This window comes from Glossina fuscipes, unplaced genomic scaffold (assembly GCF_014805625.2).
Source record: "Glossina fuscipes isolate IAEA_lab_2018 unplaced genomic scaffold, Yale_Gfus_2 1, whole genome shotgun sequence".
In the NCBI taxonomy this organism is placed as follows: domain Eukaryota; kingdom Metazoa; phylum Arthropoda; class Insecta; order Diptera; family Glossinidae; genus Glossina; species Glossina fuscipes.
The window spans coordinates 17,278,379-17,298,487 of NW_023998415.1; the positions used below are offsets into that span (position 1 = coordinate 17,278,379).

At 31.8% G+C, this 20,109-nt stretch overlaps 3 protein-coding genes across 7 annotated transcripts in view; 1 reads left to right on the forward strand and 2 right to left on the reverse strand.

Moving 5' to 3' along the window:
- Window positions 1–4,066: 4,066 nt before the first annotated feature.
- Window positions 4,067–14,429, reverse strand: LOC119631543 (rho GTPase-activating protein 68F). 3 transcript variants are annotated; one of them, XM_038023854.1, is made up of 8 exons: window positions 14,328–14,429; window positions 12,420–12,533; window positions 10,204–10,477; window positions 8,933–8,968; window positions 8,636–8,837; window positions 5,999–6,720; window positions 5,823–5,929; window positions 4,067–4,459 (listed from the first exon to the last, which is right to left on the reverse strand). In XM_038023854.1, the coding sequence occupies exons 3-8, from the start codon at window positions 10,439–10,441 to the stop codon at window positions 4,259–4,261; spliced, it is 1,506 nt and encodes a 501-aa protein (XP_037879782.1). In that variant the 5' UTR covers window positions 10,442–10,477; window positions 12,420–12,533; window positions 14,328–14,429; the 3' UTR covers window positions 4,067–4,258. The 3 variants fall into 3 exon arrangements, with proteins under 3 accessions (XP_037879782.1, XP_037879783.1, XP_037879781.1); XM_038023855.1 differs by having other exon boundaries at window positions 10,204–10,332; window positions 14,328–14,427; XM_038023853.1 differs by lacking the exons at window positions 12,420–12,533; window positions 14,328–14,429 and having other exon boundaries at window positions 10,204–10,628.
- A 920-nt stretch (window positions 14,430–15,349) lies between these two features.
- LOC119631547 (fat storage-inducing transmembrane protein) lies at window positions 15,350–16,953 on the forward strand. Its single transcript, XM_038023864.1, has 2 exons — window positions 15,350–16,165; window positions 16,234–16,953. The coding sequence occupies exons 1-2, from the start codon at window positions 15,661–15,663 to the stop codon at window positions 16,908–16,910; spliced, it is 1,182 nt and encodes a 393-aa protein (XP_037879792.1). The 5' UTR covers window positions 15,350–15,660; the 3' UTR covers window positions 16,911–16,953.
- Window positions 16,954–17,162: 209 nt separating this feature from the next.
- LOC119631352 (ganglioside-induced differentiation-associated protein 1) overlaps window positions 17,163–20,109 on the reverse strand; it is an 11,598-nt gene continuing 8,651 nt past the window's right edge. The window contains exons 1-5 of one of the 3 annotated variants that reach the window (XM_038023482.1): window positions 19,463–19,567; window positions 19,229–19,351; window positions 18,069–18,261; window positions 17,821–18,006; window positions 17,163–17,734 (exon numbers count right to left, since the gene is read on the reverse strand). In XM_038023482.1, coding sequence (XP_037879410.1) covers window positions 17,244–17,734; window positions 17,821–18,006; window positions 18,069–18,261; window positions 19,229–19,330 — 972 coding nt within the window. In that variant the 5' untranslated portion in view covers window positions 19,331–19,351; window positions 19,463–19,567 and the 3' untranslated portion in view covers window positions 17,163–17,243. Of the gene's footprint in view, window positions 17,735–17,820; window positions 18,007–18,068; window positions 18,262–19,228; window positions 19,352–19,462; window positions 19,568–19,677; window positions 19,771–20,109 lie in introns of those variants that run through there. The other 2 variants (XM_038023484.1, XM_038023483.1) reach the window with 2 other exon arrangements.

A 20,109-nucleotide genomic window follows, 5' to 3' on the forward strand; every position in this document is an offset into this window, starting at 1 on the left:
CCTTCTTTTCACTATGCTTTATTTTGATATAATTTTATATATATATCTCCGTGCGCTCCACCTCGTTAATCGTACAAAATGTGTGAATAATTGACTTAATTACGAGTTTATTTAAAAATTGCGGTTTCAGTTTGTGGTCGTTTGCGATAATAGGATAGCGAAGTGATATGCACGCTTAGTTGGATTGATAATAATAACATAACATACTTCAGGGAGAAGGCATTTTTTTTATAACCAATTAGCCGGAGGGATAACTTTAAAAAAATGAATTAATAACATATGGCAACGCAGTTTGCTGCAACAATTAAATGTTTGAATTATTAATGTACCGCTCGTGGTATAGGCTCGCTCTGATATAGACTCGTCTGATGCCTATCCATGTGATATTGTGCTCAAGATATAGATTGCAATTTGTGAGATATTTTGATGAAATTTGGTACGTTGCCACACTTTGATCCTAGGACGAAAGCTATTCAAAATTGTTTGGATCGGTCCGCTTTTTCGATCACTTCCTTTATGACGTCCTATGTTGAGAAGTTAATGTAAGGAAAAAAAGTTCTAATTTTCAAAAATTTTCGACAAAACTTGCTCGCGTAATAGTATTTCGATATACTAAATTGATATGAAAAATTTGATTCGGATGGGGTAATTTCTTCAATCCCTTCTCTTACAACCTTCCCTACAACAAAAGAATCTTTATATGGTAAACAAAGTCTAAATCTCAATATTTTATTGTGAAAATTCGTTCATAAGAACAAATTGATAAAGAAATAAACTTTATCAAATTTGGACCACGTAGGTCAATTTTTTCTATACCACCGCATATTTATTGATTTAAACTTACGGTAAAAGCCGCACAGGTCAATACGAGTACAATGGATTGATAATTATAGTAATTAATATTTACAAATACAAATACGTGGTCATAGCATTGGCCTTACCACCTAGAACAGCTCCACAGCTAATAATGGAAAAAATACAAAATCAAAACAAGTCCCTATCAGTATTAACTCAGCCCAGGTCACCCGAGATTATCCAAGTAGTAATCATGCATGACAGCGAAAATAATCGACAAGTTTAGGACGAAAAACATTATTAGAATATGAGAAGGCACGGAGTTCATACGGCAACCAGTCTAGGGATCCATTGGAAGCAAATTTGAGGATTTCGACTACAGTGCTGGAATCTAAACTTATCGCATAAGACCAATGGAAAACCACGTAACCATAACCAAGTTACGACATTTAAAGAAAAACCAAGCAAACTTTGGACATACGACAAAATGTGATCTTTCCGTTCGATGTTACATACGATTCTAAACATTACCAGACGCAGAAATAATCTCAAACAATAAACAATACGCGACGTAAGAAGAGCATGAACCAATTTCCATCTAATGTGCAGAGTTGTATATAACTTATTAGTAGCATAGATCATCCTTAGAGTATTCCGAACTCTGTCAGATATTATGTTCACATGCCTATCAAAAACTTGGTCCTTAATGAGATGTTCGGCAATCACGACATGGTCGGTCTATGATCATCAGCATTCTTGATAATTCTAGACTTAAAGAACGACACGAGCAGGTTTCCAAAGACTCGGAAACTATTAATGATATCTAGCAAAAAGATCGAGATTAGTGGAGATACGAGTGTACCAAAACTTATCGGAATATTCTCAATACCAACAGACCCAAATTTCTCTTCCTTCAAAGCAGATCTTGGTTGAGCGTCATTAGAAACATTATGATCTTCAACGAAATAACTCCTCAACAGATCAATATCACCATCCTAAGCAATATCTCTGCTGTTGCGCACACATCCACAATTCCGCCGTATCAAGTACCCCCCATAGACATGTAAACAATACTTTCTCTTCTTTCTCTTTCTCTCTCGCTCCTTATAAAAGCTTTAGCCCAATTTCAAAGTCCGCAATTTTTCAGGTTTCATAAGTAGGAGTCGATCTAAATAGTGAAAAAGCCAAGGCTCTTATGGGCCACGCAAAAGAAATGTACCCATAATTCATCTACGCATTGTTATTTTCTTCACAAACGAAACAATCGAAAAAGGATTGGCAAGAAGCGAGGAGAAATTGGCACATTTTGCATCCCCATGAGGATAGTCGAAAATTAGGCTGCTATCGAAACGAGAGAGACATTGACATAATCCGCTCCAATCAAGTCAAGTGTTGCAGTCACACCTATTCAGTAAATCTACAAGACGACACAGCAACAAAGCTACAACTCGCGATAATTAGTGCATGATCCGATATAGTGGAACACTGCATCTGATCGGATAAGCTGAACATGAACATATCACTTATTAAAAAATAATCTAGTAACGATGTGGAGATATTGGCCCAAATATAGTGCGTAGGTTTGGACTTACTTACGCCTTCTTACACCACCACCTTCTACCGAAAAACATAGCGAGGAAAGCTAATAGCACGATCAGAAATATTGCAGTCAAACCATGTTTCCGAGGCAGTTAATATATCAGCCAAGCCGTCCCCTAAAAGAGTACCAATCCCATCAAGTTTGGGAGAATTTTAGGAGGGTCCAATTGCTCTGGCAATTTAAATGATCAATTTTAAGTTGGCCATAATCATATTGAAAGTAGATTCTCAAATAAGAGCCAGCACAGACAAAGGGATTCATGCTCTTACTAGAAGACATCGAACGCAGTTAGAAAGTTGCAAGACCTACCACTATATATGACATACCAAAAAACAACCCATATCCATTCGAATCATTAAACGTAATACATTAGCGGGCTTAGTACACTGCAAATGCAAAAACCCATTACCCAGACCGAGTAGCTAAAGTTATACTGCACAATCAGCCTGAGTAGCCGAAGGCGAGGAATCTCGACTAGCAAGTCAATGGTCGTGAGTTCGAATCTCAATTGTGGCCTAATTGTGGTTTAACTCAAGAAAATAAGGCAGACAAATGGACGGGTGGACAGGCGGAAAGACAAACTTAAATGAAAGCGGAAAATAAGTGATTCTGCGTCGAAAGCTATAATGAAAGATGGGTCTGTTCCAAGTTCTTCTCAGTGTTGCCGAAATCGCCACAAACTTAACGCACTGTTATATCGCAAGTGGTGTAGGGTATAAGAAGCGTATCAAATATAATTTTTTCAAAATTTTTGCAATTATTTTTTTTATATTGTATAAATATTTTTATTGAATTTAATTCTTTTTTTTTTTTTTTCTTTTTTTATAATTTTTTATACAACATTTAAAATTATTTTTTATTACAGGTTTTAAAATTGCTTATAAGTAAATATTTTTTCTTCTTCTTTTTTTTTTCATTTTGTTCGTCAGTAAGTTTATCAAAATTAAAACATACATTGTGCGAAAAAGTGATTTTAGAGGACATTTCAAAATGCAGTTGAAATAGTTTAGTGCAAAACGTTTCTTAAGCGTGCTATTCAAAACGCAGCGGTTTACATAGGAAACTCTTCCTTTCCGCTTAAAAATATTTACAATAATTTTGTTTTTCTTTTTCTTTTTCTTTGTTTGTTTGTGACTGAATTGAATTTATTATTATTATTAGTATTTTTTTTTTCTTTTTTATGTTGAGATTTTTCATTACGTTCGAGTGTAATGGCGGCTGGATAAAGGAGACAATTTTCGAATTTTTCCGATTTTCCAATTTTCGGATTTTAAGGAAACAATATAAATATAAATTGGCCAATAAAAGTTTCACTTATTCTTTGGTAAATGATAAAATAATTCATTAATATAAGTATTTTTTTTTGCATTCCCATAATTATTAATTACATTTATATTTATCTTTATCTTTTTTTTTTTTTTTTTTGTTTATTTGTAGAAAAGACTAATTATTATATCGATAAGATGTTAAAAAAATGTACATTACACATGGATAACGTTTCATTTGAAATTAACTTGTTAATAAACACGAATCCCTCCCTATATAAGATGTGCTTACTGAACAAATTCAGGATGTTGCTTAAAACAATAAGTAAAAACGTATTTATTTTTATTTAAATCTTTTTTTTTTTTTTTTTTTTAACATTACTTTTAAAAATAATTAAGTGACATTTTGCTTTCTTTTATTGTTTTTTTAATTTTTTTTTTAATTTTTTTTTTTTTTTTACTTCGTTTGCTCCGTTATGTACTTTTGTTGATTTAATAAAAAATAAATGGAAATTTTATTAAGACCACAACAACGATGTTAATTAACGTACAACAATATAAATTGCGTTTATAATCTATCGCGGCCGTAGAATAATGCTCAGCCTATAGGCGTCGGACGTTGATTCACGTCGATTAAATAGATATCTTTGTGATTTTGTAAAACGAAATCAACAAATGCATTAATCGGTGCAATTTCATCCAAAGATGTAGTATTTTTACCAGACCATAGAAAATTTGGACCAAATACAATGGCCAAATTTGATGAGGTCATTTTATTTAAGTCTTCGCATTCCATAACCTGTTAACAAAATTAATAATAAAATATATAATTAATACACTGTTGTAGTCAACGAAGATAAAGAAAGCATAGGCAGCAACTCGATTCTTTTCAATCCCCTCCTTTACTTCCTAATTTTTAGCAAATCATTGAAGAATTACAAAAAAAAACTCTGTGCAAAGTCTTGCTAGGTCTTAGCATTAACTTGAACTATATATCTAAGGGATAATAAGGAAATTCTTTTTAAACGAACATAAACTTTAATTCAAGCAAACCGATGGATAGACACTAGAACTATCGATATATTTTGCATACATCTATCTCTACTAAAGGTGATCATTTGGATAACATTTGTGATAAAATTGCCATAGCCAAATAAGTGGAGATGAGAAGATGAGATGAGAATTTTTGGCATAAAAATTCCCTGATCGATGACTTGAGTTGTGACTTGACCATAAAGACTCCAATGATAGATCAGAAGTTGAGGCAATCTCGAAAAATACCGACAATTTGTTAAATTTTAAGGCGAAAGTCTTAAAGCACTAGCACCCAACACTATCGGCTTTATTGAAAACCCTATCGCATTTGAGGTTTAATCATGTACAGCTATTTCCCAAAAAGGTGTGACCTAAATGTGCGAATAGAATAAGCTTCTCTCGTTGATTGTGGACATGTTAGTAAACCGAACACAATCATTTTTGAGACGAACAAGCATCCAAGTCTTTCTAATGAACAAACGATATGAAAAAAAGTCGGTGGTTTTCCAAGATTGTTCCAAGTGCCCTTGTAATTTGGGTATGCTGCATTTAGGCAGAGATTATGTCCATTTTTTCAACATACATTTGTAATCGATTAAGGAACGTTTGCACAAAATTTCTGATTTCTATCTCTATTTATGGTACTGTGGCCATTCCACAAGAAAACGGGATCCCTTTCGATAGAAATACGTGCGTGTCATCGGTATCCCGAAAACTAGATTTGGTGGAACAAATAATTGATTATAAATATTTGAAGATCTTTCCATACAAGTAAAAGTTACGAAAAAAGTTTGGAGCATTACACGCGATCTAACCATTTTTCTAAAGATCGAAAATTATAAAAGGATGAAATTAACGTAATCGATAGTTCTACGGTTACCGATTCAATGCTACCTTCAAATCCTATTTCAGCACACACACACAGTCACTGAACGTTTACAATACCGCAACGGTTATGACAGATTCGTTCTTCTAACAAAATGAAAAAAAATGATTATACGATACAAAATAATCAGTCAGTTAGTAAGTTAGTCAGTCAGTCAGTCAGTCAGTAAGTCAGTCAGTCAGTCAGTCAGTCAGTTATGCAACCTTGCGTAAATAGAGTCCGCTTACTGTAAATTACTTACCCTAACTAGAAATTCTACTATATATTTAAATAATTCATAATTTTCTTCGGGTAATTTTTCACGTATCAATTGCGTAACATTGCGTGATCTCTCTTCTTTGGGCCAATCTGTAATGAAAAATAGATCAAATTATGTGTTACACTCAATTATAATTTAAATTTTTATATATGCCTTACCAAGAAAACTGGTTATATCGTCATACAGTTCAAAAGTTAACAATGGCTCGCTAAGATCACGTAGAAAACTTTTCAAAAGTCCGGCTATAACATGAACATTAACATCTTTTAAATCCACATCTTCGCCACGATTAACACGTTCTTTTAAGGCAATAATTTCAGTATGATTACCGGAACGTCGAAATATACCCTCGGTATCGATCATACCCGTTATCGACAATGAGTCCACACATTTACGTACAATGGGCGGTATTGAATTCAAGCATGGACTATTTGTCACAATAAATTTTAACGTTACGCCAAATTGGGCCGTTTTAGCCATCTGTTTCGTTAAATTGCTTATATTATTATTAGTTTGGCTTGTCGAACCAAAGCGACGACCAGAATTTAATTTATCATCAAAATCGCAAATATTATCTGGTATTTTCAATTTCGATAATCCCAACGATTGACGCAACTCATCCAAACTTGATATGTAGATAAGTTTTTTACGGAATTTTTCACTAATAAATGGACTAAAGAAATTCCAAATAACGCGTATAAACCAAGTCGGATGTACCACATAAAGATTTTTTAGATTTTTACGAAAATTACGATCCAATTCTTTATATGAATTCCAAAGGAATTGAGCAGAAGGTTTGTTATCCTCTTTTAGACCCTGATGGAAGTATACAAGAATGTAATCATTTTCAACAAACGGTTCAATTTCTTTAATGACATTACTGAAAATGAAATAATATTTGACACGTATATATATATATGTATATATATATAAGAAGAGATTGAGTTAGATATAATACTAATTATAGGCATATTTAAATTTTTGATACAGACATTTATTAATAAATCATATTCGAATCTTCTTAGTGGATGCGTGCTTAATTCGCAAATTATTATCGACTAAACTCGCACTATATAGTATTCTTTTCTACCGCCCGAAAGATTTGAAGCCGCGAATACTGACCTGTTGGTCGCGTTTCTTACCTACTATTTGGCTACTCATATGCAGCTTAGAAGGCTAGAAGGCACATTTTTAAAAATACTTTCTTCCAATGCATTTTTCCGATTTCGTAAAAATGTATTAATTGTATCTTTCCCGTTCTATGGGAAGGAGGGAATTTTGCGGTAAATGAACATAAATTGAAATTTACTTTTCGTTTAAATGCTTGTAATTTTGAAAGCAGAACTGATGAATAGGTAGAACAGAATAGAAGTGGAGAAATGAATTTGGATAAAATCACCCATACATATAGTCTTCGGGTAAAGTTCTCCTTACCAGTCTACTGGCCATAAGTTTAGAGAGCGAGTTAAATTTTTCATTTTAAACGTCTATATATTTGTCTACATTCCTCGCTGGACTCTTAAACCTTTCACGAAATCAAAGCTTAGCAGATTCTAAGAGAAACGTATAGAGAAGTAAAAAACTTTTGTCCTTTTCCTTCGAACAAATATTGAATATCTACTGTATCTCCAAAATTTCTTCATTAATTCAAAATCAATAGATAAAAGACCAAATTCCCTACGTTTCGATAATCGTGAAAAAGTAAGACGAGAATATACCAGATTACCAGCAATAAGTATTCGAATAAGCTTGATAAGTGTAATCTGATGCATATATAGTCTAGAGTCGAGATCCAATAGTCCCATAACTCTATTTCCACCAATCATAACAAATACAAACTTTTACATGTTTTATTTGTAAATCTTGGTTCTTGGTCTTTCGGTTTTTTTTTTGCTTAGAAACAGAAGGCCAGCTTGTGGGTGTTTCGAAAAAAACAGAAAATGCCTGCATTACTAGGTGTTTGCGAAAAATTTTGATCAGCGACTTTTTCCAAGTAAAACGTGTACAGTGTACATAATGGTTGAATTCGATGGTTTTGACATGCCTCTACATAAAATAAGTGTGGAGGACGTCCCGCCTTTTAAGGTCGTATCTCTAGAACGAAATTTTAAAAGCCAATTTCTAACTACCTGATCAGTTGTTAGTCGTTCACCGTATACGCTGCATATTTTTGCAGCTATGGTCTTAGCGTTTGCTGCCCTGTTTAAATTCCCAAAGCATTACAGGTTTTTGACTCTCCATCATCCAGCCAGACGGTTAAGAAAACCAGTTGAATGTAACATGCACCATATAAAACAGTTGACAGCAGACTAACTGAATACTCATGTATATAGTGAAAACAAGAACTCGTTTGTTTCACTGACTTATAGTGGGTAACTACGAACAATAGATTTTATCTATCTGCATCGCAAGTTAATTATGACTCAACCTAATATATATGGAATAGTTTATTACAAGTCATTCGTTTGCTTTCATACAGTTTTTCGAATAAATTCTAATGCAATTCTTTTACATATTTTTAACCTGAATTGAGCAAATGATCTAAGTAGCGGACCTTTGCATGTACAGTTGCAGTATTCCTTATAAGAGTCTTTTGCTCATAAAATTTGAAAATTTATTTTTTAATTTAACGATAAAGAAAAGCGATATGATTGGAAAAATTGCTTACTGAATTCCATCAGAAGAGTAATTGTTTTTCAAAAAAAAAAAAAACTCAATGCAAATAAGGCAACACGTATAAGTCTGCTGGATATCTCTTCGCGATATTGTTACTTATTATTATTATTAGTGCTTACCGTATAAATATTTCCATTTCCGATTTTGCGGGAAAACGTGAAGCATATATAGCAAAGATATGGCGTCCCTGTTTATCGGTACCTAAAAAGTCGCAATGCGTACGTCTGGGACTTATACTGAAATTTTCCGTTTCCTCGCGTAGCTGATCCTCAAAGTCATCTTCTAAAGGATTTACAATATTCTCCGTTTCAGCATTAAGATCTTAAAACGAAAAAAAAAAAAAAAAAAAACAAACAAACAAACAAACACACTTACAACAAGATTTACAACTTTTATATTGTATTTAATGTATTTACCTTCGGTAACCACAAAATCTTCATCCATAACATCATCTAAATATAATCGATATTTTTTATTTATTTATATATATATATATATATATATATATATAGGTAAACATGAAAAGTTAGATTTTGTCGATAACAACCGACTAATTTATATCCTCATCTTCGTAAAGTTAAAATTTTTTTTTTTTTTTTGTAAGCGGAAACCTTCAACTTATTTAATCGAGTATAGAAATTCGGAAAACACACAACTTTACATAAAAGGAAACGAATATGGCCTTCGAGTCCTTTAGCCGTTAACAAGATATATAAAAATAATTTCAAGTCAATTGAAATTTGTAGAAAATATTGAAAATTTGAAGCTAAATGTTTTATCTTTCCTAGGCTTTATTGCGCATGACAGACCTTATAGAACACATATATATGCTTGTTGATCGGCATCAATAAGACGATGTCCCTCAATTCGATCAATGTCCTTTTCTTTTTTCAAGGCTAAACCAAATTAGAAATAAGCATTTCAGGGCGTCCGTCATGTAGTGTATAAATTTTTAGGCGAATTATAAGATTCTGAGACGATCGTCGTCGTGTAACAAATTATAATATAATGTAATCGTGAAAATGGCGCATATATTTCTGCTCAATGGGCAACGTGTTGTGGGTCATACGCAAGAACAGATATCGAAATTTTTATACCAAATATTTACGAGAGTCATCTAAAAGAAATTCAAAATTCAAATTCGGAGTGTTCAGAATGACCGTAATATTCGATTCAAATCTTTTCCCTTGAAGCGTCGCTTTGAAATTCGTAAAGAGTCGAACGTCCAATTCATACAATTTCCCCACCGTAGCCATTAAGTTATTTCACTGTGAACAAATACGGCATTCAACGTTCGATTAGCTTTCTCGTGCTTCGATCGTAATTCACTTAAACGATTGTCAACCAATAATTGACGATCGAGGGAATCCACAAATACATATATCGCTAATTTATGTGAACACGTTCCGTCATTTGCACATTCAGGTTCGATACTTTTTCGATAACCTATGTAAAATGTAAAAATGCCCAATGCAAGTAAAAAAAAAAATCAGTCAATTGGCACGCCCTCGTTTGACAAAACACTTTGCAATTTTTATAGATTTACTTAATGTGTCGAATAAAATTTTTCCACATAGTTCTACTGAAACCTATGTACTCCTGCAGAGGTAAGGATATGGCAAAAAAAATATTTAAAAAAATATATTCTTATGAGTAAATGGCGCAATATTAGTGGAATAGAACTTACTTTGATGTGTTATTGTCGTGGCCAATAGTTCGGTATCATCAAATTCCAATTTTGGCTCAAAATCATGTAAATCCGATAAACTTGGCTGCGGTTCATCTGAATTTTCTACTACTGGATTTATGGCCGGTCCTAGATGATGATGAACACGAAACTCATTATATCCATGATATTCTGTTTTAGATTTACTTAGTAGATACGGTCTGTTTTTTTTTTCCGTTTTTCTGTTTTTACTGTGCATACATTACATACTAATTTTTTATAATTAGCAGCAGTACTGCGGCATTTTATTTGCAGTTGCAGTTAGTTTAACAAATTTATTAACGAATTTCGTTTGTGGAATTGGGTGGAATTTGTTAATAACAGTAGTAGTAGTAGTAATAGTAGTGGTAGTAGTAGTAGTAGTAGTAGTAGTAGTAGTAGTAGTAGTAGTAATAGTAGTAGTAGTAGTAGTGGTAATAAATGTTAAAATATTTATTAAAAGAAAATGATTATTAAACAATTATTTATTGAATTATATATATAAATGTTTCTTTTTTTTTTTTTTTTGCTTTTTTTGCTTTAGCCATTAAGAGTTTTTGCTTTTTCTATTACATACATACATACATACATATGTACACAAATTAAAGGTTTAAAAATCAAAATCCATTGAAACGGAAATTTTGGCTTTGAAAAAATTCATAAAAACAATTTCAAAAAATTAAAATTGTAAATTAATTAATTATTTATGATATAAATAATTATAGCATTTATATATGTAACAATGAAAGTCAAGGTCGTCGCTGTTGATACGAACCATCACTTTTATGTCCAACAATTAAGAAAGCAATTTTTTGTTGTTGTAATGAATCATGGATTTCCCGTAGGTTAGTAGTTAGTATCAAAGTATGAAATATCGATTTCATATTTTATGAGTCAAGGTAAGAGTAGTCTTCCTCTTTCCTATTAATTAATAAAATCATATATGAAGTATTCTAATTAATACCAGGAAGTATATATGGAATAGAATAATTGATTCGATTAAGCGCAATATTTTGGCCTGTTCCATCTACGAATCCAATTATCCTATTGCTTAGAACAGGAGCACTAAACGAAGAAATTCTTGGAAATTTTCGGATCACTTAATGTAACTGCGCAAATAATTAGGCCTACAAGCGAATCGTCAATCATGTTGAAAGGATATCGATCTTCTTTCCTGAAGGCCATAAGACCAATCACGACATCGACTGGCAAAGCTGTTGCCAAAGCTGTTGCAAATACGGAAATTATAATCCATGTTTGATTTGGATCGACATTTCATAGCCAAATTAATTTGTATAAAACCATGGAGAATCTAAGGTGAAAGAATGAAGCTTCTTGATCTTATCTTCTCGTGCTAACAACAAGCCTTGTATTCTTCTTGATGAAGGAATTTAATTCATATATGTAAACGAAAATATTCGTTCCGCCTTCTCCTATTCATTGCAGGCACTATCCCAACAAATGAGCTTCTTTTTTCAAGCTAGACAAACTAGAGGACTTTTATACAATTTTTTTTCCCAAGACATTTGATAATGTTTGCTTGACCATCTCATCTTACGGTAGCGCATATCTAACTAATCTAAGGTGAATATTGCTTCTTCTTAATCTAGCCTAGATAGCTTAGTACTTCTTCCGCTCAGCCGTTATATATATTTTATTTGCTCCTTTTTTCTACGCTTTATATGAATTGCAACACAAACCCATTGACGCTCGTCTATGTTTTTTATTTTTTTTTTTTTAAGAAGAAGAATAAGAAGACAATGCGGCTAATATCCGTATTTACGTATGTAAAGAATGAACTGATCTGGATAGATAGAAGATGAAGGAAGATATTTGAAAATTTGCATTTTGTTTCACATACATAATTATTTCGGAGACTTGTGATTTAAAAACATTTTGTGACTTAAGGATTAAATACTGAATCGATATATGTTTGTCAAAGGTTTTTGCAAAGCTTTTTTCAGTTTTATTATCAAAATGAATCGGGCGGATGTCATGCTATTATAAGTGATTTCTATAGATTGATATGGTCAATGAAAATGATATTAATATTTATTCTGCATGCACTCGCTGAGAAATCTTTAATTTAACAAAAGAAAAGGATTACGCACAACATTTACACAGCCATAGTCAAATTATATATATACATATAGATATATATATCTTAAAAAAAACCTCATGTCAAACTCTTCACTTACCTGGAAGACGTATGGTATTCTTGCTACGGTTATCCATTGCACAATAAAGTTGAAATTTAACAGAAGCAATGTATGTAATTCAGAATGTATGATTAAAAATGCTGCTTGGAAATGCTATAATAGAAAGGAATATTTATTTGATAACGGATAGGGATATTTTTCTCTTTTTATTAATAAAATGAAATTTTTAAAATTTTTTTTCTATTAATATTTATTAGACGAAAAACTGACTCGAACGCGATCTATTTAATAAAATCTGTGCCTAGATATGAAAATGTAGCCAGTAAACTTTGGGATCCAATACGTGCTAAGTGATAATTTATATATGTGTCCCGATTTTCAAAATTTGCAATGTCTTGCCTTCAACAGCCATAGATTTTTAATTTTGGCTTAACAAAAATTATGGTTAAATACTTTGTTGAACTATAGTGAAATACTGTTCTTTTCGACTCAACGGTTATGAAATGATTTTAAAATGTATTTTAAAAAAATACATTAGGCTTAATAGCGCAACAAAAAATGTTAAATGTTCATTAGTAAACGTTTCCCAAACGCTTAAATATGACTCAACGGACAGAAAACAGAACAAAACTTTAAAGGAAATGTTTTTTGCCTAGTATTGTGACTGTTGATGAGAATCGAGTATATCACGATCAGTAAGGCAAGGCAATCAAATCTTTCAATAGCATTCAATTTGGCTACAAGAATAGAAAACCGTATATTCATTTCACAATATTCTATATTTGATGCAGTCAAGCCAAGTGCCAAGTATATTATAAACTATTTGACTGCGAACGGTATTTCTGTTTGTAGGGTATTAAACGCAAAAAGACAATAAAGTGGCCTTCCAATGCTCAACCAGTACAGCCGTTAACTCATTAAAGAAGCACTTTATACTCGCGAAATCGCTTATATATTGCTGCACTTAATTGTCATAGGTTTACAGAACAATCTGATCGGACAGCACTCTTTGGCGACATCAATTACTAGACAACTTTAAAGAGTAGGGATACACTTTTCTGAAATATCAGCGTTATCTATTTACTCCGTTAAACAAAAAAAAATGAAAACAACAACAATGAAAATTAATTCAGACATTTAGTGGGAAAAATCTACAGAAAGTCAATAATACTGATATGAAATGTAAATAAGCCCATAAGCAGAAAAGAAAATTTTTATGTATATATATACATTTACATACGTATAATATAGAATTCTTTAGGCAAATGAAACATTTAAGGCTTTGGCCCATTAAAAAATAGCGCGGACAATGCACATTAAATTTGTTAACATACACATCTAGACATGTATTTATATGGTAATATTTGTTTACTTAAATGTGCCTTTAGGTCAATTAGCATATTGACGAGATGTAATCTAACAATTTCGTTAAAAAAAAGAACGCAAATTTGCTTCACTTTACAATCGTCTCTTAATTTAAGTACATGTACATATACATATATATATATATATATATATATATTTATATATGCTCAGATAAACTGATAAAAGGGTATATAAGGTAAATAATATAATTGACTTGATGTTGTTTTTTTGTCTGAATTGTCTGGTTTTGCATACATACAAATGAAACTTTTCGAGCACCCCTTTAACTAAAAATTCTGATTAGAATTTCTTGTCGTTATTAATCAATAAACTTATTATAGTCTCCTGCCAAAATGTTTATCCATAATAGTGACAATTTTTGTTTTTATAATTAAGAATATCCATTATTATTTTATTATTACGTTATGTGCTATTTAGCATCTATTTTCATATGTTTGTTATTGCGTAGACAATTAAATAGTTAGTTTGATAGGTTGATCAATTGTTGGCTGATAGCTCTGACAATATTTTTTTCTTTTTTTTTCGTTATTATATTAATATTTTACAAAATCACTTTAATACCTTTTTTTAATTCAATATTTTGTTTGCTATTTTGATTCACTGCTGTGTCTTACAAAACATTTAAATTTTCTTATTTATTAAATAAAGTTGAAGTTAATCGCAATCCCTTTTACACATATTGATGACCTTATCTCTCTCCGAAGCTTTATATCATTTTCACAGTTGGAAAAAATTGGTATTATTATTAGCACTAAAGGAAAGTTTATACACAGCTATGTAACTGATTGTTGATGATTATTTACCGCTAAAATCTAAATTCTGTGTCTTAGAAATTATGATTTTTTTTCAAATACCTTCTCTTACAAAATTCTTAAATATTCAAAACAAGTAAACTCCTAAATTTGCAAAATATTCCACCTATAATTAATGCACTAACAGAAAAGTGTTAAATGTTAATAAAAAATTAACGTAAAAGTTGTATAATTTACGTGTTTCTGTATTTTTTTAACAATATTTGGCGGAAAGAAAATTTTTTTTATTGATAGTGCAGTGTACAACTCACAAGCCCTTCAAGGGCCAATTCAAATATATTGTACTGAAGGATAGTGTACGCAACAGGAATCAATAAATATCAGACAAATTTTTTATTAGTTAAGTTTTTATCAGTCGAATACTTATTCGGATTTATGAAGTAATCAGCTACCGGCAGACGACAATAATTGTTTATATTGCGAATTGATTTCATAAAAACACATATTTATGTTAAATTAATAGAAATATGTTCTCCTTCATATATATTTACGTTTTATGCTTGGTTGGGTGTTCTTAATATATTGTCGTTTTTCGCTAAAATATATATATAACATATGTATATATATTAATTGATATTTAATTTATATTTTTAAAACTAAAAGCAATATTATTAATAATTCTTTTCAGGGAATTGAATAATTATAATTATAAACTCACAATTTGTAATGGGAAAAAAACACATTATTTTTCTATTGTAAGAAATGTGGAAGCTCTGTAAATGAAGCGTAATAAGAAAAATTTCCCAAAATAAAAATTCAGGTAAAATGACAGTTCTATTTTTTACATCCAGAGTCGAGCCGTGCTCTTTTTTTTTAATGAAATTCAGTGCCAAGAATAATAAATGAAACGATTAGCGATAATTGTATGAATTAAAAGCTAGAGTTAAATGGTTACAAATATAATGAGATTTTAGTGCTTACATGGGAGAGAACATTTTGTAAAATGTATTAGTTTCGCTTGTGCGCTAAATTGAACTTTGATCATATTGAATGCCTGATATTTTATGAAAACAGTCGCAAGAAATTCGAACAATTAAGTCTAACAATAGCAACAACGTCGAGTGCGTATTAAACATTAAAATATGTCAAAAAGAAGACCTTTACGTACGAACTTAAATACTGGATTGAATAAGAATTTTCGTCCAGGCGGCCCGGATATAACAAGAGGGGAAGCGCGGGGCACAAGACCAACAGCACCACCCACCAGCATACGGGAAATTTTAGTCATGATGATTATTCATGTTTGCAAGAAGACAATCTTTTTCGATATAAATTTAAAAGTTGCCCTATATCTTGGTAGCCTCTTTTTGGTTTCATTAATTGGCGACTTTATACCTTTCCCAAAAACCTATTTCGCCCGTTCGGATAATTTATTTAACGTTTACTTTGTAAAAGTCGGTTGGGGTTGGACTTTGTTGTTTACCGTACCTTTTCTAACGATGACTTCGTACACTTTATGTTGCGGCGATTTAAAAAAATTATTACGCCATCATGCGCCACGTATAGCAATAGCTACATTCTTTTGGTTTTTTTGGACAAAACTTTTCAATATGATTGAAACGACATATGGCAGATGTACGATCAAAGGTAAGGTATGTTAATGTTTATCGTAGAGCATGCTAAAACTAAATATTTTGTTGCCTTCCTTTATTTAGGTTTCAATTCGAAGTCGCAGTGCCTTAAAGCTGGGCATTTATGGAATGGCTTCGATATATCTGGACATGCTTTTATTTTAATCCATTCGAGTCTTGTTTTAATTGAAGAAGCGAGACCTATCATTAAATGGGAAAGTATTAAAGAACATTTACGAAATGAGTTACATGATCGTTCCATATCGGAGCAATCGCAACGAAGCACAAATCCTTTACGAAATCTTAGCGAAGACCAAGTAAAAAATTTACAATTTCTCTACGATCGCTTTACGCCCGTTATACGAACCTTATTTATCGGTATGAGTCATTTGCAATTATTGTGGGATATTATGTTGGTTGGCACAATGCTCTACTATCACCGCATGATAGAAAAGTTCCTAAGTGGTATTATAGCTATATTAACTTGGTATTTTTGCTATCGCTTTTGGTATCCTTCTTCAATATTACCAGAACCAGCTGGTTGCGGTGTATTTTTGTATCAACGCGATAATAAAGACACGTTTCGAAGAGCGAACAGTATGACCTCGTTCTCTGCGGCAACTTGCGGTACACGTGCTAACGTAACACCTACGACAAATACAGTACCCACCTTCATGGGAATGCCTTTGTATACTAAATCCAAAGTACCCAGCCCGTCGAGCAGCACCCAACTGGTTAACCCATCAAATGACACTTTGTGATAACGATTTAAGAATAAAGGAAGCATGTTTAATAACTGAAAAAGTGATGAAGTTTACTCCTATGTTATGGATATTTAAATGGAATTTTATAGTCGTGTACGTAAAGAGATTGCATCTACTTTTATTATGTTACAGATAGTTGTTTATTTTTATTTATTTATACTTTATTTGTATTAAGTTTTCAAAGTTCTATTTTAGTTTAGTTTCAAGGGAATTTTGTTTATTGTGTTCCTTATTTATTTATTTTTCCTTTTGTTTGTTATAATTAAATGTTTTTGTATGTTTGTCATTGTTTTATTTATCATATTATAGTGTTGTAAGGGTTAATTTAGCTTACTTATGAGCGAAAGCCACCATCATAGCCATGCCTAGGACACCGGCACCAGTACCAATTTTATATTTGTTTGGAGTCATTTGCCAAATATCTTTTAAAAATTCAAAATTACTGGGCATTAGTTTTTGGCAAGCGGTCCGTTTTTTGAAACGCAAAAAATAGCTTTCAATACTTGGTAACTTGCCGTAAGACCAATAGTAATTCTCAAAACCCAATTGATAGAGACGCAACAATAAGAGGCCCAAAGCCAGATCAGCCATCGTAAAATCATTGGATATCAGCCATTCCGTCTTCGAATGGGCCGTCATATCGCGTTCGAAAAATTCCAAAACAGTACGTATTGCGTCCAAAATTTTCTGATATTCGCTCCGTGAATACACAAAACGCTTGCGACGTTCTTGTATCTCCAATTTACGCATAAGCGGCGCACGATTTACGCCCACCTCAAGCAGTGATTGCTTCAAAAATTGCACAACTTTTTCATTATTTCCTGAAATTATTACATATATTATTATATATATACATATATATATCATTAAATGGCTAAAATGTGAAAATTTCTCGTCTTTGAAATACCTAAGCAAACTTTTCTTAATGGTCCTACGAACGGCGGTTTCGGTACCAACTTTAAATCAACATCGTGTATAAAAGAGCCCAAACTTAGAGCGCCAATAGGCAAAGGAGCCAATATATTGCAAAACATTTGCAATTTGTTAAATTCCAAAGAGTTGGCTTTAAACGGTTTCAAAGATTTGTGAATGCCTGTCGAGAGATATTTTGTTAACAGATAAAATTCTTTTAGAAATTTCTTAAAAACTTTATACCATCGCAAAATTTATTTTCAATATAATTAATAATGTGCTGGGAATCGGTGACAGCAAGCGATTGATCCTTTAATACGGGCACATCAGCTTTCGGATTAAGATTTAAAAACCATTTTGAATATTGTTCACCGTTTAGTAAATCCATCACATAAGGCGTGAATTCAATATTCTTTTCATATAAAAGTAAAAGTATCTGCAAATTAGGTTAAAGCATATAACGATCGAAAATTAAGAAAAATTTTAATAAACAATTTTCTACTTTAATTGAAAGTTCAAGCAATGTAATGGACAAATTTTTTTTTGTATAAAATTTGAATCAGGAAAAAATAGATATGTGTATACATAGAATTGAAGCGTTAACAAAAAACTAAAAGAAGGACAAACTAAAGAAGTAAGGAATTAATATCGCCCAGATCTGACTAGTTCTAAGGGCTAACGTTTCCTCAAATGAACTTAGTGCTTAGAGGTCAGTGCGAGCTTTATCTTGATATCTTTAGGTATTTTAGGCTTTTCCTAACTTCATCATACTCCAAACGCTTTCGCTTTACTTATCAATGAGCAGTAATCGGCCGTCTTGCAAACTCTTTGGCAATTTCGCAGTTGTAGATTCCGATTTTAACGATGCCATCACTGTTGTCTTTTATTGTATTTTTTTTTTTCTAAATAAAAGGCGACTGCTCTTATTTGCAAGTACTACCGGAGTTTTCGGTAATTAATTGACTTTATCAATTCCGGATTCGAATAGATGTATAGGCTGAGTGATTTCGAGCTTGCTTTGCTTGCATTTATTGAACATTGAATAAGTTTACTGTTTCGTTGCGAAACCGATTATGTGGAGCCTTTCAAAGAAGCCGCGTTTGTCGGTTATTTTCGGTACAAATTGAAAAACTAATATTTACTGTTAAAGAGACAATGAATTTAGACTAAAGGCTCCTCTGCTTCGTAATTTCTTATATTCTTCGAGAAACTAGAGACGATAATGGCAAAATTGTTGCTGTTACCTACTTACGCAAGAATACGCTGTCAAATTAAAAAAAAAAAAAAACCATAAAATAATCACGTGACGAATATTTAAATAATTTTTTAATTTTTTTTTTTTTTGCTATTTTCACTTAGCAGACGCACATAAACACATTCATTCATAACGTAGATGTACATACTTTCTGTGAATAAAAATTATACGGATGCATGTATAAAACTAGAACATCGTCTTTGAAAAATGGTTCCTTAAATTGCGGCCCACCACTTGCTGGCTCATCCATAATCAAAGCGATTTTTTTAATCTGAGGGCGAAAATTGTTGATTAATTAAAATACTTAATGGAAAGCATATTTTTGAATATTTATATTTTATGAATTAATTTGTTTTTTTTTTTTTTTTTTTAATTTATCTACCTATTATCATATACTGTCTAATAAGAGCGGAGGATGTTTTCCGTTCACCAGATTACTGAACATTGATTGCAATACTAATTTATTGTATAACAAAGATTGATGCTAATCAACAGTAAGTCTGTTTCGAAATAGATTTATTTTGATTCTTGAGAATATACACGCGATTGTTATTACTTTTGTGTACCTATAATGTTTGTTTATATATATAATCTTACCCAAATGCACAAAAGTATCTAGAAATAATCAAGAAACCGCACTTAATCTGTAACTCATTTAATTTACATTTACACGTTTTTGTTTTGCTTTTATCCCTCTGCTCCTTCTACACGCTCATCATCAATTTTCGTTGCTTAAAGATCAATCAAAAGCTAAATCGTTACTTAAGCGCAGCAGCAAACAAACTTATATATATGTAGCCACTATTAAACAAGTAAAACAATTATATTCACCTGGGGCCGAATCGCGCATACCCATCACTATTAAAATCTCGAGCGCCCCATGCTTTTATTTATTGTTATAAAGAAGTGAATCGAATAAAATTTATCTTCCATCGTTATTATTATTATTATTATTATTATTGTTAATAATAATAATTATGTGGACAATCCCCATCATAAGCTAAAAGATCTGTTGTACTTGCTCACGTA

Bases quoted from the DNA above. Each gene is read 5' to 3' on its own strand.
- LOC119631543 (XM_038023854.1), bottom strand. From the start codon at position 10,441: ATGCACAGTAAAAACAGAAAAACGGAAAAAAAAAACAGACCGTATCTA. The intron at 8,969-10,203 runs GTAAGTTCTATT...GATTATATTTAG, and splicing joins CACGACAATAACACATCAAA to ATGATGTTATGGATGAAGAT. The intron at 6,721-8,635 runs GTAAGCACTAAT...TTTCATTTTCAG, and splicing joins GAAATGGAAATATTTATACG to TAATGTCATTAAAGAAATTG.
- LOC119631547 (XM_038023864.1), top strand. From the start codon at position 15,661: ATGTCAAAAAGAAGACCTTTACGTACGAACTTAAATACTGGATTGAAT. The intron at 16,166-16,233 runs GTAAGGTATGTT...TCCTTTATTTAG, and splicing joins TGGCAGATGTACGATCAAAG to GTTTCAATTCGAAGTCGCAG.